The 17,616-nt window shown below is 37.1% G+C and overlaps 3 protein-coding genes across 5 annotated transcripts in view; 1 reads left to right on the top strand and 2 right to left on the bottom strand.

The window, feature by feature from the left end:
* Window positions 1–879: 879 nt before the first annotated feature.
* The window catches only part of LOC114241610 (uncharacterized), a 30,519-nt gene continuing 13,782 nt past the window's right edge, over window positions 880–17,616 (top strand). For all 3 annotated transcript variants that reach the window (XM_028172472.2, XM_028172470.2, XM_089733023.1), the window contains exons 1-4: window positions 880–1,106; window positions 1,478–1,753; window positions 14,846–14,977; window positions 16,800–16,996. In XM_028172472.2, coding sequence (XP_028028273.2) covers window positions 14,847–14,977; window positions 16,800–16,996 — 328 coding nt within the window. In that variant the 5' untranslated portion in view covers window positions 880–1,106; window positions 1,478–1,753; window position 14,846. The remainder of the gene's footprint in view (window positions 1,107–1,477; window positions 1,754–14,845; window positions 14,978–16,799; window positions 16,997–17,616) is intronic.
* LOC114241611 (Adenylate kinase 3) lies at window positions 4,844–7,033 on the bottom strand. The gene has a single exon (XM_028172473.2). It carries the CDS (start codon window positions 6,655–6,657, stop codon window positions 6,004–6,006), a length of 654 nt encoding a protein of 217 aa, XP_028028274.2. The 5' UTR covers window positions 6,658–7,033; the 3' UTR covers window positions 4,844–6,003.
* Window positions 6,513–14,851, bottom strand: LOC149501476 (uncharacterized). Its single transcript, XM_089733022.1, has 2 exons — window positions 7,158–14,851; window positions 6,513–6,617 (listed from the first exon to the last, which is right to left on the bottom strand). The coding sequence occupies exon 1, from the start codon at window positions 13,024–13,026 to the stop codon at window positions 7,699–7,701; it is 5,328 nt and encodes a 1,775-aa protein (XP_089589148.1). The 5' UTR covers window positions 13,027–14,851; the 3' UTR covers window positions 6,513–6,617; window positions 7,158–7,698.

Below are 17,616 nucleotides of genomic sequence, written 5' to 3'. Positions count from 1 at the left end.
AATGAAAGTCGGTTGTCACGGGAAAAAAATATTATTGTTAAATTTTGTTTTTTTGTATCTCTAATTTAAATTTTTATTCTGACATTGTAAACAGCAGAAGGTGTTCTATGTATTTCATATATTTTTAAGCTTTCGTTTTATTGAATATTGTTTCTAATTAACGGTTAACAGATAACGGGTAACTTTAATGCCAAATATCGATAATATTTTTTGATCTGCCCTAGTAATTATTTAGTAATAATTAGCGTATTATCAATAAGCGGGTATTCGATTTTATTTAATACTCGAACAACACCGTGGCGATATCAATCTAGATTCGTATGGTGGACAGTTTTTCGAAATGATTGATGCTGTTTCCTGATAGTTATGAAATTTTTAATCGCCAACACAAGCACGCTTCTGCACAAGAAGTTCTTCTCGGTAGGCAACGACTTACCTAAAGCATCCATGGGCGGTGGTAACCACTGCCGACTATTACTAATCGATGATGATAAAAAAAACCTATAGACCTATAGATCTGAAATACGATTCGCTTGCCTTCGCATGCCGATCTAGGCCGTTATTTAGCCTTATTGTGATCTGAACTGTGATCTTCAATGCTAGTAAGACCTTAACCGCACGAAAATGTTTTATATCTCTGACGCAAGTTCGTGCTTTCATATTTCACTTTACGTAACGTTTCGGGAGTCGACTCGGGCGACATTTAACAAAGGCCGTTTTTAGGGAGCGGAGTGCGGGGAATGGGTAGCGAGCGTACGGCGTCGCGGGTCATGACGCGTCGAGTGACGTCACCACGAGGGTGGAAGGTGCGACAGCCGCCAGCACAAGGGTACTCACCCCCCAGTGAAAGTCGGCTCGACGGCGTCAGTACAACCTTACTACTCGACGCGAGTCGACGCGTTAGCTCTCCCTATTAAGTTATCGCCGATCACATTATACCTATAGGACGTCTAAATAACTTAGAAAAAGGTTTTTTTGTAAATAAATTAAGTTTAATTGCATATATATAAAGCCTTGATTGAGTGTAACGAGATTTCCAAAGTTTTGTGCATTAATATCCACTTTCGTACTACATTGTTTTGAATATCAAGACAACTCACTTGAAGGTACTTCAATTCTTATAATTCGTTTATTCTGTATGTATGTTCTATTCAAATCATGCCGAAATTTTATTACTCAGCTTTTAAATTCGTAAAATATTTCATTTTACCTAGTCAGTCAGAAACTCGTAGCAAAAATATGTACGGGTTTTTTTTATAAAACTAATCAAATCAGGTCCACGATCCTATAAATAAGCCGACGTAACCTAGATAGATCGAACGACCGTGAAACGCGTCATAGATCCGGATTTGGTTCCCGTCACAATCAAATTCTAATCGGTTTAAAACGTGATTGAATCCTTACAACCTTTAAGGAACAAATTTTGAGGCCTACGCAACGTGTTGGACTAAACTTTTTATTTACATTCTAATTTCAGCGACGATGCACGAAGGCCGCTAAAAATAACTGGGGTTTGCGTGCTCGAGTCTTGTTCGCTGCGGCCGGCCCGCTTTTTCACTCCCTACACTATTTCTGTCTTATAGGAAAGCAATAAGATATTTTACATGAAAAGGAACATCACTAGAATCCGAATGAGTAGACAATGAAAAAAGTGCGTAAGAAAAAGTCTGTAGTCGCGACGCGACAGTGACTTATGGTGTTTAGTGCTTGTAAATTTTGTGCCTGAAACCAGGAAGCATCATATCTACATAAGGTAACGTATAATTAAATAATGCGCGTTCATAACTATAATTTTGATGAAAGTCTAAAACGACACTAAAATGTTCGAGAAATTATTATATTATTTCAAGAACTTTTCGTTGATCTGGCTGCCGAGAATCTGTCAATGGAGAACATTCAGGGAAATCTACTGGGACAGAAAAGTATATTTTTATCATGTAATTGCTATTTCTATAACGTAAAGCGGTAATATAAATCTCGTTTTAATAAACAAGGATCATAAAGGGAATTCAATTTAATTCTCAAATCTCTTCAAAGCATTATTCTAGATAATAGTATTTACATAATTTCGGCGATAACCGAACGTAAACAAACAATATCATTGGCCATTCAGAGGTACTTATCTATAATAATGTGACGATGAGCGCAGCGAGGCATTAATTGGTAATGAGTTGATAACTCTTGTTAAGGTTACCAAAAATACCAGGATTCTTAAAGTAACTACTAGATATCTCTAATAAAAAAAGGAATAGGTACCTAACTCATTTCGTTCACCGTTGGGTAAGGCTTTTTTACACATAACAACTTAACAATTTGTTATAATCTAGATTTGATATTTCTGTAAAATCCGCAAAAAAATAAAACAAAGTATACTTTTGCATACTCAAGCATATTTTCAAGCTAATACGTGTCCTTTTTCGATTGTTTAAATGCGAATAACAGACTTCAAATAGAATCTAGTTGGATACAGTTATAATAGCACTGTTCACATTGGTATCAGTCTGAAGTATTTCATCAAAACACTGACTACTAAGCTCAGTAGGTACCTAGTTAAGGATTCTTCTCAAATCGGCCTTTCCCCTCGAACCGTCCCTTCCAATAAAAGTTTCTAAATACATAAGCTTGCATCGAGACAACTGCGAAGTCCTTTAAAACGTAAAAAAATACACAGTAATTTATGTAGGTATGTAAAATAAATGATAAATATGTTCTAGTGAACGTGATGCGTGCGATGTGATTTGAGTTTTTCTGAAATACATAATGTAAGATATCATGTGCAAAAAAAAATGACAGTTTTGGGTAAGAGCGTATAGAGTATACGCTCGTATAGTATACGCGTATATAGTATCTTACACCACAAAAGCTATTTTTATAAAAGTTTTCTTTTGAACACCAACTTCAAGAGATAGCCCTATTGACATTTTCAGCAATTGCTCTTGTTGCATAATGACCAAACTTAATAAACTCAATTGCTGGATTGTTAAAGTTCGAAACATAAATTTCACGTGCAACACCACGTGCCAGTTAGCCCTACCTGTCACTAAAACGCCTTGGACGCTTATTCATACGACCAACTATTCAATCCAGTGACTCCTGAATTCTACTTTGTAAAATCTTACAAAAAATATTACTGCATTTTAAGTTTTAAAATAATTTCAATACTTTCCAATCGTTGTTTATTGAATTATCAACAGTTGATGGAAGTAGTCCTCGCCACCCAGATTAACCTGTTCAGGGACATTGGCACATAAGTGTTCGTTTTTTTTTATTTATTATTATTATTTATTTAATTAAGTCTACGCTAGATGGCCACATGTGGCCACAAGGTGGACATATTTTTTTGAATGAATATTCAGTATTTATGTTATTTTTTTTAACTTTTGCATGTTTTCAATATAAAATAAACAAATCGCATTAAAGATAAACTAAATTAATGTTTTTTGTGCTTTAAACAATTCGTCCCTGAACAAGTGAAACGTACATTTTGATAAGATCGTTTCTTTAAGCACCGGTCACTGTATTCGTCGAACACTTTTATTTTATTGGCCTTGTAGGCAGACGAGCATAGTGCAGACGAGTGAGTGGTTACCGTCGCCCATGGACTTCAGCAATGCCAGGGGCAGAGCCAAGCCGCTGCCTACCGCTTAATACTCTCCACAAGCCTCGTTTGAAGAAGGACATGTCATAGCGCTCGGGAAACACCGTGGAGGGGAGCTCATTCCATAGCCGAATGGTACGTGGCAAAAAAGATCTCTGGAAACGCACTGTGGATGAACGTAGTGGCTCCAGGTAGTATGGATGAACTCTACTCCGGTGGCGGGCGGTGCGATGGTAAAAACGAGGTGCGAGGTGGTATCATCTCGAACAATTTCTCAGAGCACTCCCCAACAACAACGAAGAGTTCCACAAACTAAACTCATAGACACAACTTACTGAGTTTCTCGCCGGATCTTCTCAGTGGATCGCGATACCGATCCGGTGGTAGATTCAACGAAGCACTACTTTTTCTAGGGCTAGTCTTAACAAACTATCTCCAGTTAAGCCCGCGAGCTCACCTACACCTTCTTTCCCATTATTGTACCTTCACCTAGTAACATCTAGAATCACACACAATTCGGTATATACAATGTCATACTAGCAATAGCGGACCCAACCAGCCGGTGGACAACATTAATTAAGCCATTAAGAGATTTGTTAAGATATTTTTTACAATAACGTAAAATCCAAATAACTAACATGTTATTAAGAATAAAATAATTCAAAGGGTATCTTAGTTGAAGTCGAAGATGCTTTATTTTGCCCCTACCTAGGTATATCTTGCGTAGTCATCAAATTGACCTATAAATCTAAACGTTTTTAATATTTATTTAAATAACGGGTGGAGCCGGGAGCGGAGACCCATATCCAGAAATGTTATGAAACATTTACCCCAGAGTTCAAACTATTTAGAAACCGAGTTTCATCAAAATCGGTTATTGGTTTGAGCGTGAAACGTAAAACAGTTACTTTTGTACATAATATTATTTATTTTACGTAATTTTTAATACTTTACAATATAAAAGTAAATTTTAGTGAAACAAACCCCATATTATATTCTGAATCAAATTAGTACCAGTCTATTGATGAAAACTACATGAAAATCCGCTCCGTAATTTCGAAGAAGTGCGCTAACAAACAGCAGAGAGAACATAATTCTGAAATTGGTATAAATTTTATTACTCTTCTTAAATATCATTTTGTACTTTTATTACTTTTCTCACGGTACAGACAAACTTGTATGTTTCATTTTATGTATTGGTAATAAGGGCTTATTGAAAAAATGGATATAAGTAAACCATGATCATAAAGGAAAAATAATTTTAATTTAAAAAACAATCCTCTTTACCAACCAGAAAACAATGAACTTATATTTAATCAAAATAATTATTTATCTAGGTAACATTGGTAACTAAGTAAGTACATTGTTTGTTCATTTTCAATAATCAGAGTAATGCAGAGCTTTTGGTGGGAATGAAGGGTGAGGTTGTGTTTTTTGACTGAATGGTGTATAAGAAAACAAATTGTGCATTATCAGATTCTTCCTAAAAATCTACATAGAACTCAGAGTAAATCCCTGCATTTTACATTACAAGTAGGCAGTAGACAAGATGTTCAATAAAAATTAATTAGCCTATTAAAGAACATGACAATATTTCATATCAATACAAAACAACAAATTCATTGGATCTCATTAAGCACTGTATCAACTCCCGTTTTGTTTTTTCCTAATATACAATTTGAGACAGATGTGTCTTGAAAAATATTAATTTTTAAAAACGTCAGAAATTGTGAAATGGAATAAAGAATGTAAGAAAGAACTATGACTTTAGAAGAATATGATAATCATGCCCATGATAATCAAACCCCATAAACTACCATCAGCATTGTGAATTATTCACTCTCTTATAACATAGTCCCTCTATCTCTCTCTCTAATGCAATTAGAGAGAGATAGAGGGACTTGCCAGACCAGCAGTCTTAATATATGATTACTACGAAGTTATTTTCAAGCATTACTGCTTTGACTAAGAACCGTGACTAAATCCTAATTTCCACTATAAGTACATCAATTATAAATTCTACAACAGAAGACTGTCAATTATACTACTTGAAGCTATACTTTTATATTACTTAGATTTAAATCAACAATATAAATCAATATATTTGGTACCATCTTATTCTTCTTTGGCTTGGTATAAACTCGTGTTTGTTTTCAATATCATTTTTAATGAAGAAAAAAATTCTGTTGAATTTGGGTGTTTTGTGCGCTAGATCTTATTGAAATAAATATCACATAATTTCAGAAATTGTTAATTTATGATTATAAGTATAATGGAAAAAGACATCCACAGTATGTATTTAAATATTTAAAATTGTATAATATGTGCATATTGAACTAGTATAATTGTAAAACATTTATAAAAATTTAGCACCACTTTGATAACTTATAAGCTAATAAGACTATTTATTTAAAAATTGGATCTAAATATTTTGTGACTTTTGGCCATATTTCATCTGATGTGCGCCCTTCAAATTCTTTTAGGATACCCTTTTGCTTGTAAAACTCAATAACAGGTCTGGTTATATTTTCGTATATTTCTAGCCTCTTCTTTACGGCTTCAGGTTTATCATCAGGTCGCTGTACTAGAGGTTCTCCTGTCACATCATCCTTACCTTCTTGTTTAGGTGTGTTGAACCCAATGTTGTACACCCGTCCTGAAGGTAAATGCACCCATCTACTTTTCACCCGATCTATAATCACATCAAATGGCACTACAAGATTAAGTACCACATCCACAGGCTGAACTTTCCATAGAGCATTAGCTTGTTCTACTGTTCTCGGAAATCCATCTAAGAGCCATGGTTTGTTGTTGACTTCCTTCAATTCCTTTATCATGAATTTAATCATTAAATCATCAGGTACAAGTTTTCCTTCGTCAAGGTATGCTTTAACCTCTTTGCCCAGTTCTGTTTGTTTTGCTATGTGGTCCCTGAGCTTATCTCCACTAGACACATGTTCAATATTGTATTTTTTCACTATACGAGACGATATAGTTCCTTTTCCGGATGCTGGAGCGCCTAAAATCAATGCTTTCAGTAGCTTAGATTTCACAGACATTTTAAATGTGTACTTTGCACTCTGAACAGAGTATCGCTCGACTCACTGCGCGAAGACTTTTTGTCATACAATAGCGCGCCGATTAAAATACGACCTTGTTTATTGATGTCACCGTTCGTATTGATTTATACAATATTTAAACATCATGTTCGAGTTATCTGTATGAAACACTTGACAATATTCATTGTAAGATAAGAAATAGAATGACATTATCATACGAAATTTGGAGTAATCTCAGATAGTTGATATCTTAATAACTTTATGCCAAATTTAGTAAGACTGAATAACATTATTATCCCGTGGTATGAATTTCCGATATTTTACGAACGATCAAAGCCTAAAGTAGGTAAGTTTTTTTTGGTACAATTTTTCTTTATTAGGAAAGGCAAAGGGATCTAAGCCCATACAGCCTTGTCTGTTCTATATAATTTCTGAAATAAATTTTCAAAAAGCCGAAACCAGGTTGTACAGTAAGGAACGAAATAAGTCTGAAGACTTACCGGTTCGCCTTCCTTCCACTGCCTCGCGCTCCCTGGGCTCAGCGTCGTTTCCGGAGGTGGGACCGTCTGTCCCTTGACTGGTACACGATGAACAATTGTCGCTGGTTCTAATGGTTACGCGTGACTTGCGTTGGGTAATTTTTGTTGTTTGTAATAAAAGAATGTCTGCCGCGGAACGCGTGTGTTAAGTTACTATACGACGGCGACCTCTGCCCGTAGGCTTGGAGGGGTTGCTCAGCAAGCTTCTGGTTGGCTAGCCGGCCGTCTACAGGCGAGATCGAACCTTACTGTACCTAGGTTAAGATTTGTGTTGTCTTGAAGATGTATTGCCTAATACTCGATATTAATAAAAACACAGAAACACGAAAAATCTGTTTCAGTACGAAACATGCCGCTCACCTTAAAATAATGCAATTGTTTTAACACTACTTATGAAGGAATTTAAAAACTCAGTAACTCAACCACGTATGTGTGAAAATTAAAAGTACTAATAAAAATAAAAGAAAAAAAACAATGAGTAACATAATAATAATAAAAAAAGTTAATTGATTGGAAGTGGACAAAGTTTGACTACTGCACGTTTAACGAAGGTATTACCGATTTGAACAGTTACTACGCGAGTAACATTGTCGGACCCGGGATGAAGAGCGTGTACGCGAGCCAGTCTCCAGTGTAATGGAGGAAGATTATCGTCGCGTACCACGACAATGGTGCCTTCATGTATGAGTGGTCCGCGATTGTGAAACCATTTATTGCGTTGTTGGATTTCATGTAAATACTCGCGACTCCAACGTTTCCAAAAGTGTTGAAGACACTGTTGTACCCAACGCCATCTGGTCAGTTTATTTGAAGTAGACTCCGTCAATGAGACATCTGGCAGAGCCGTTAAAGGACCTCCAATTAAAAAATGAGAAGGTGTTAAGGGTAAAGGGTCCGTAGGATCGCTACTTAACACACAGAGTGGTCGTGAATTGAGTACGGCCTCAATTTGACAAAGAAGTGTATGCATCTCATCATACGTCTGTGTTTGTGTGCCTAACACACGGTAAAGGTGTTGCTTAAAACTTTTTACACCGGCTTCGAATAAGCCGCCGAAATGAGAAGCGTAAGGTGGCTGAAAATGCCAAGTTATACCTTGTTCTAAAGTTTTACTGTTTAACGTCGATTGTACATTATTATCACGTAAAAATTTATATAACTCTTGTAAATAGTTATTACAGCCAACAAAGTTTCTCCCGCAATCGGAATAAATATCGGTACTCATACCTCTACGTGATATAAATCGTCTTAGAGTCGCCAAAAACGCATCAGTAGATAATTCCGAAACCAACTCGAGATGCACCGCCTTAACCGACATACAAACGAAAACAGCCACATAACATTTGATTACCTTCGCGTTTCGAACTTTGTTTGCACGAACGTAAAACGGTCCAGCGAAATCAACTGCAGTCTTTAAGAATGGACGTTCGGGACGCACTCTTGAGGCGGGTAGCGGAGCCATGGCTGGCTGTAACGGAGCAGGACGTGCTCGAAAACAACGAACACAACTATGAATACGCATACGAATAATATCACGACTGGATAAGATCCAGAATCTTTGAAATAAAATGTGTTGAACAGATTGAGATCCGGCATGCAAATTTGTGATATGAGCGTTATCGATTATTAAAAAAGTTAAATGATGTTTTTTAGGTAGAATCAACTGGTGCTTAGAATCAAAATTCAAAATTGACTTGTGAAGTCGTCCTCCTACTCGTAAATTATTGTCTTTGTCAAGAAAGGGATTTAAACGTCTGAGTTTATTTGAAGGATATTTTCCCTGTGAAATATTTTTTATGTCCTCATAAAAACAAAATAATTGAACTCTGTGAATTAATTTCATTAAAGAAAACTCATACTCGGACACTGTAATAAAATCAGGATAGGATTTTTTTATTCGCTTACAATTATTGTAAAAACGAAATATTCGAGCTGTAATTCTAACGAGTTTACCTAACGTGGAAAAGCGTGATATGTATTCCACGTCCTCCGGTTGTGTTATTACTGAATTCAGCATTACTGTTAAATTACGTCTTTCCTCCGTAGTATTAGGAATGTTTTTGTTCGTGGGCCAGTAAGACGGCTCTCGGGCAAGCCACGGCGGGCCATTAAACCACATTTCATCATTTAGAAATGTTTGAGGAAGCATCCCACGAGATGGAGCATCTGCTGGGTTATCCTCAGATGGAACGTGACGCCAGCACCTTGCAGGAAGTCGTGAGAGTATCTCGCTCGTTCGATTAGACACGAAAGTTTTCCATTCATGAGGTGGTGATCGAAGCCACGCTAACACAATAGAAGAATCTGACCATGCGTATATATCTTCGCAGTTTACACGATCTTTATAAATACATAGCACCCTCTCACACAGCTGAGACAATAATACCGCCGCACATAACTCTAAGCGTGGTATCGTCAAAACCGGTTTGATAGGCGCCACGCGAGTTTTTGCAATTAAAAGAAAGCATCTAACATTATGTTGTAAGTCCGTAAGACGTAGGTAAATGCTAGCAGCATATGCTTTCTCGGATGCGTCCGAAAACCCATGAATTTGGACAGCATATGTATTTGGCAAAACATAACGTGGAATTTCTAATTGCGATAAGAGTGGTAACTCATTGATAAAGGTCGACCACGCGTTTGCTATATTCACGGGCAGTGGGTCGTCCCAGCCAACTTTTGATAACCATAATAATTGTATTAAATGTTTGGCATATAAAGTGACAGGAGCGAGCCAACCCATGGGATCATAAATTTTCGCTATTTGAGAGAGAATCGCACGTTTTGTTATTTTATCGGTTCCTACTTGAACAGAAAATGAAAAGACGTCAAGCTTTGGGTTCCACTGCAGACCGAGGACTTTTATTTGCATATCATTTTCCATGGAAGCGAAGGATATGTTGTCCTGCCGCTCACCGTGAAGACTTGGCGTCTGAACTGCCGCGAGTATCGCGGGCGAGTTGCTGCACCACTTTCGCAGTTCGAATCCCGCTGATTGACAAATACCGATTAATTGTTGTTGTAAAGCTAAAGCACGTGACTCGTCACTTTCTCCCGTGACTACGTCATCAACAAACACTTGGTCCCTCAGGACCTCAGAGGCTAACGGGAACCGCGTCTGCTCATCGACAGCTAGTTGTCGTATCGTGCGTAATGCTAAATATGGTGAAGAACTAATACCGAAAGTAACTGTTCGGAGTCGATAGTCGCGGACGGGTTCATTTAATGACGACCGCCATAAGATTCGTTGAAAATCGCGATCCGACTCGCGTATTAAAATGTTTCGGTACATTTGTTTTATATCTGCCGTGAAAGCAATAGAATTTAATCTAAATTTTAGTAAAACATCGACTATGTCTTGATGCAATTTAGGACCGACTAACAAGATGTCATTCAAAGACTTTCCATTGGAAGTTTTGCAACCTGCATCAAAAACAACGCGCGTTCGCGTAGTAGTACTCGATTCTTTGACCACGCAGTGGTGCGGTATGTAATACGAATTGTCCGGGACAAGGGACGGAGTGTTAACTAACTCCATGTGCTCAAGATCATCGTATTCTTTTAAACACGTATGATAGTCCATTTTTAACAAAGGATTACGTTCTAAACGATATTCTAATTTATTTAATCTAGTTAAAGCTATACTCCGGGATTCACCTAACGACGGGGAATCCGGTCTAAGCGGAAGGGGGACTATGTATCGTCCGGTTTCGTCACGAGTATGTGAGCTAACAAATAACGATTCGCACAAAGTTTCATCTGGAGTGAACTCTTTCCTTTCAAGCAACGACTCCAATTCCCAAAATTTTGTTAGTTCAGTGTCATCGTAGGATGAGCTAAAAGTTGAATGATAAACCTGTATTCCTGTAGTAACAGGGGAAGAACTGTGATTGAAAGAAAGACTACCTAACAATAGATAACCGAAGATACTATTTATAGCTATCGGCGAACCAGGTGGTCCCGTAATCACATTGCCTAATAATATTTGGGACAGTATGTCCGCACCTAAAAGCATTTCCACTGGTTGTGGAGTATGAAAATTGGGATCAGCTAATGTAATATTCTGTATATGAAGCCATTCCGTGAAAGGTAAAGAAACACTTGGCATATTTTGTAAAACAATCTTTGGTAAAATGAATGCTTCAACCGGAATCGAAGGCTGATCCCCATTACGAGGGGTAACGCAGAACGTTACGACGCCATTCGGGTATACAGGCTTACTATCACCCACACCGAACACCGGAACGTTAGTATATTTACGCGCTAAATTTAAACGCTGCGCGCAAGCCTCTGTGATAAATGTCGCCTGACTACCACTATCTACAATACATCGAACGATGTGTTTAATACGCGGAGTCACACATACATGGATGAGCGCTGTGGCTAACAAAACTGTACCCCGAACACACGATGCAGTAAACTGTGTGTGATTCATCGCGGTCATGACGTGTTGAGCGGCTACGTCAGATTGAGATGTATCGTTGCGCGAGAGAGATGCAGAACTACTTTCTGTCATACCCCTATTTACTGTAACCGACAAACGATGAGAATCAAAATGAAGCAAAGTGTGATGTCTTTTTTGACACGAGCGACACACAAAATTGGACTTGCATTGTTTCACATCATGACCGACATTTAAACAATTAAAACAAACGTTTTTATTTTGAATGAAAGAATATCTATCACGCGGAGATAAATTTAGAAATTTGCTGCATTTATTTAACGTATGTTGAGCCTCACAACATAAACATATATTGTTCTTCGTGTTTTTATTTCTTAAGGGAACGTCATGAATGACGCTAGCGGCAAATGAACGTCGCGTACCTAAGGTGGCTTCGCTTGACTTAGAAACAACACGCGATGCATTTTGCGGTAATGTTCGAGAACTACCCCCATGTGCGACCATTTTATCATTTGTATTTAAACTAACTGAATTTGAGTTTGAAAACTGGCATGCAGATAACTCACGTTCTAAAAAGTTTATTAACGTGTCAATGTCTGGAATATCGCATGGTTTTATTAGAGATAACTCGAACCTCTTACGTATTGAGGGTGGTATTTTACGCAGTAGAATGTTCAATAATAAAAAACTCCATTGTTTCGTGGGCAATGGCATAACTTCCAACGCTTTTATATTTTCTTGATATACGTTCAGTAAATTACGCAAAGTAAAAATGTTTCTTTCGGAACAAGGTTCGATATCGAGTATTTTGTCGATATGTTTCACTGCGATCACCCGTTTATTATCATACCGTGAAATTAAAATGTTCAAAGCCACAAAGTAATTGTCCTCAGTTATCGGTAGTGACTTTACTAAATTATACGGCTCATTTTTTAAAGTTAAAAGTAAGTAACGGAATTTCTCCGTGTTGGTGAAGGCATCACTGTCGTGCACTAACGAACGAAATAAATCATAAAACGGGGGCCACTCGGTAGGTTCCCCGTTGAAACACGGCATAGGCAAAGTGGGTAGTTTGGTTGCGCAACCACCGCTATGAGCATTAAACGAAGAATTTAAAATTGAAGGTCGACTCATTCGTCTACTCTCTTCATCCGATTTTTTCAAACTATTCATATGAGCAATTATGGCGTAGTAGCAATCATTAAAATCACCACGAATTTTAAGCTGTTCATCTTTATCGAAACATTTTGATTTTATAAGAACCTTTTCAATTTTCGATTGTAATTTTGAGAACTTTCTGTGTTGAGAAGTTAGGTCTACAACACGAGATCTAAATTGTTGTTCATTAATTTGAGCTACCTGTAGTGTACGTTTGATATCGTCAAGAATTATTTCACGTTCAAACATATCTTGTTCGATATCCGCCATGATGGCTACGGAGCAGCGCGAGTTAATGGCGGTTATCGTGAATTTTATTTTACTACAAATTAAAAATGAATACTAACTCAAGACAACACAAGATCACGCTATGCAATTCGGTTCGAATGGACCAAAAAATATGTACAGTAAGGAACGAAATAAGTCTGAAGACTTACCGGTTCGCCTTCCTTCCACTGCCTCGCGCTCCCTGGGCTCAGCGTCGTTTCCGGAGGTGGGACCGTCTGTCCCTTGACTGGTACACGATGAACAATTGTCGCTGGTTCTAATGGTTACGCGTGACTTGCGTTGGGTAATTTTTGTTGTTTGTAATAAAAGAATGTCTGCCGCGGAACGCGTGTGTTAAGTTACTATACGACGGCGACCTCTGCCCGTAGGCTTGGAGGGGTTGCTCAGCAAGCTTCTGGTTGGCTAGCCGGCCGTCTACAGGCGAGATCGAACCTTACTGTACCTAGGTTAAGATTTGTGTTGTCTTGAAGATGTATTGCCTAATACTCGATATTAATAAAAACACAGAAACACGAAAAATCTGTTTCAGTACGAAACACAGGTCTTATATGATCTATATTATATCCTGAAATAAAAATTTCATTAAGGCCGAAGCCAAGTCCTTTATAATTTCTTCCTTAAATAAGAAACATTATAGCCCAAGAGCCCGTGGGCTCTACCTGTATGTATTTGACCAGACCTGAATTTTCGTACATTGAGACCCCTATACCTACCATGCATGAGGTGGGCACTCACTAAGCTCAAAGTGGTCGACGCGCCGAGCGCTCAGGTAGGACAGGTACCGATTTTGACGGATTTTAAATCCATTTGACCACGTCTGCCGTTTTGAAATTTTGAAAATATATGATTATTATTATCGGAAAATAAGAATGGCAGACCATTATCGCGCATTTTACTTTGTGGCAGACCACTTTGAAAATGCTAAAAAAATAAAATTTTGAAAGTAATTGACCAGATCTGCCATTGATATAATAATATGGTGTTTATTATATAGTCTTAAAAACTTATATTGATCACGGCAGACCTCTACATTGCGTACACACATCAACATATAATAAAATCTTAGCTACTACCCGGCCAGATGTATATTATGTTTTCCGTTCACTGTTTTAGAGGAATATAATTTACTTGCGATTTACTTTAGCAATGTATTTACCGAAATTAATATTTTTTTATATTCTATATACTAAACTTCATTAGTTAGACAATAAAGAAGTGAATTTTTTATGGAATAATTATAAATAATACGGTATAATGCTGATCAAATTTTGAGCTCGAACTTTAAAACCGTTTCGATTACCTAGGAAGCTCCGTGGACGATTACAATGACGGGTTTGTGAATGCTGTCCATACCATCCGTTCCAAGTTTTTTAGAACCTGTCGTACAAACAGAACCAAAAAACTCTCAGACCCTGCTCTAAATCTCATGGAAGAACGTCACGGGAATATTATGCAGTCTTCAGAAGATTCGTGTAGATATCGTGAACCTCAACCGCCAATCTCAACAGATAGATCTCAGTCTCTTAAATCCGATCTACGCCGTTTTAATTAGAGGCTATAGAGCTCTTAGGGGAAGCCTATCTCCAGCAGTGGATGTAGGTGGGCTGATAGAATAGATTAGTATAGCAAACTTTATGTTCATTTTATTCGATAACAAGATCAAGTTGTTATTCTATTGAATTATTACCTAAGACAAAGAAGCACGAACTTAACATAAATGACAATTTATATCTTGTTAACTTGTACACGTCGAACTTTTAGCATGGGATTTATAAATCATGAAATTAATCAAATTATCTAGAATGGCGCTTGTAATGCTGCCTTGCGACCTACCCTGGTGGACGTCTGTTCAACGACATCTCAAACATCTTCTGGTAGCTTCTTCGCCAACTAAGCTAACAGCAAGCATGTTGAAAATACACGACATGTGCAAGTAAGTTGCTATATTTCTTAATTTTTTTAACATTCCTGAATTTATTAGACGATAGGAATTACTAACAATTATGACAACTGACATTTCCCATCACTTGAAGGATTCTATACATACATCCATAGATTATACACTTGCACTACGTATTGAATAGTATTGATTAGTTCCATCCATAGATTATACACTTAATATATTAAGGAGAATCGTCTCTGTGTGTAAAAAGTGTCCGTTAAAATCTGCTAAATAAGGATGGCATTACAGTAGCAACCGGGTAAATTTAAAAAAGGCGCTGAAAGTTATAAGAATAAGATAGAGAAATAAAAAAGGACGAAAGAACTCCATAGTTCCATCATAATTTCATGCATAATGAATGACACCATGCTGAGACCACCGAACAGTTACCATTACCTTTTGTATTAGTAGCCTGTTACGTCGTTTGACCTGGGGTCAGCCATTGCATTTTTCGCTTACGGTTATCGTAAAGAATCCACTTTTCATCATATATCACAATTCGATCCAATATTCCTTCATTTCTGTATCGATTCAACAAGTCAACACGCTTTTCTTTCTGCAGATCAGTCAAATCATGATGCACCCATTTTTCATATTTTTTTATTTTAGTGTTTTGACGCATATGAGTCAAAATTGTTCGTAAGGTAACGTTAAACCATGCCGCTAATTCCTGGGTAGTTTGGCTCCGATTGGCTTCCACCATCTCTTTCAATTCATTGTTATTCACATGTGTGGGCGGTCTTCCACGTGGTTCGTTCTTCAAATCAAAATTTCCATCACGAAAGCGTTTAAACCAAAATGGCAAGGTGCGTTCATTAGCAGTGCCTTTTCCAAACGCAACATTGATATTTTCTGCAGCGTTAGTTCCCCGTCGGAACTCGTATTCAAAAGTCACTCGAATTTTCGAAGAATCCATTTTTCTTATCTAAGCTGAATAAAAAAACCCAGCTGAAAGTCGATAATCGAATGTTGCACATTTTTTAAAAGAAGAACCTCATAGGGAACTTTTGAAAAAAAAAATCATTCAAAAATCTCAAACCATGAAGGTTCTATGTCAATTCGAAGTACCTATTACAATAAAACGGCCATTTCATACTTTAACCCCTATTATTTTTGATTTTATGTTTAATCAATCAATACATAATTTAAAAAAATCAATATTCTGTAAACAATATACTATAAGACTGTAGAGCATGGGCGCGTGGAGCGTTTCATAAACGTTTATACCTAATGCTTGAAATATTTTTATGTATGAGTATTGTAAGTTTGTTTAATTCAAATCTGGCAAGCTAAATGAGGACTACGTTTTTTTAACCTTGTGTGTAATTTTTAAATGCTGGTTCAGTTTGGCAGTACATTTGTATGACAGACATGAATTAAACCGACATCCAGTATTAGATCCTTTTAAAGGAACAGCTGTTTAATAACACAGACACGAAATTTCGTGTAAATATTTTACTAGGCTAGTATTACGATTTGTCACGACGTGAGTTAGAAACTAGTGAACTCCTCAATGGTCAACAAAACAAACATGAAAATTTATAGATGCATTCAATTCATAGACCTATTCAATTATAATGATAATCCATTTAATTCTGAAATATCGCCGTGACATGCTTGCTGCCCTCAGAATTGGAACCCGAGTGAAGAAGAAGTTTACTTAAGACTTCGGGCTAATTATATAGGTGGATGTCGTCAGCCTACACATTGTGGTGCATGAGCTCTAAGAGCATCAAATGTGGCGATCTGCCTAATGGCAAAAAATAGCAATTCGATCTATAGAAAGTTAATTTCAAACATCAATTTATTACAGTATCGGGATAGATCCGGACGATGATATCAAGGATCCAGATCTAATGAAAGGGTTAGAGCAATTCCTCGAAGAGGAGATGAACGAAGAAGAACGGTCGCATTTCTTAGACAATACTGTTAGGATTATGGTGAATAGGGCACTGCACCTTAAAAGATGGCGCCCGCCAAAGGGACTGATGTTTAGCTTACAACAACAAAGTAAGTATCTAATATATAAAATTCTCGTGTCACAATGTTCGTTCCCATACTCCTCCGAAACCGCTTGACCGATTCTCATGAAATTTTTTATGCATATTCAGTAAGCCTGAGAATCGGCTACTATCTATTTTTCATACCCCTAAGTGATTAGGGTTGTTCACCCCTAACATTTTTTTTTTTATTTGGACATTTTTTTTTGTTATAATGAGGTATTATGTGGTTGAATGAAGTTTTGTTATTTTTATTATATATTCCCTCATCGTTCACAGCACTACATACCTCTTTCACTCATTTACCACATCCTTACACACTTACAATAAGTTAGTTTTTTTTTTCTACACTAGAAATTCCCTAGAAATCTTATATATGGCAAAACAATGTTTGCCGGGTCAGCTAGTAGAACTATAAACTAATAATATGGCCTTAGTTTAGATACAAATTATTCAAGCGTTTTAGTTAGAGCTTTATGCTTCTAAGTTTACCTAATTAATTATTTTAGCGTCATTACGATGGATGTAACTGCTAAATATACTATGTTATACAAAAAAAAATCCTTTGAAGGATTACCCTTTTCTAGCAGAAAGATAAGGATCACTGCCTCCGGTACTGTACATGCAAAT

Source organism: Bombyx mandarina, chromosome 15 (genome assembly GCF_030267445.1).
Source record: "Bombyx mandarina strain Sakado chromosome 15, ASM3026744v2".
Taxonomy (NCBI): Eukaryota; Metazoa; Arthropoda; class Insecta; order Lepidoptera; family Bombycidae; genus Bombyx; species Bombyx mandarina.
Note: the sequence above shows the minus strand (reverse complement) of the source record. Positions and strands in the feature narration are given on the sequence as shown.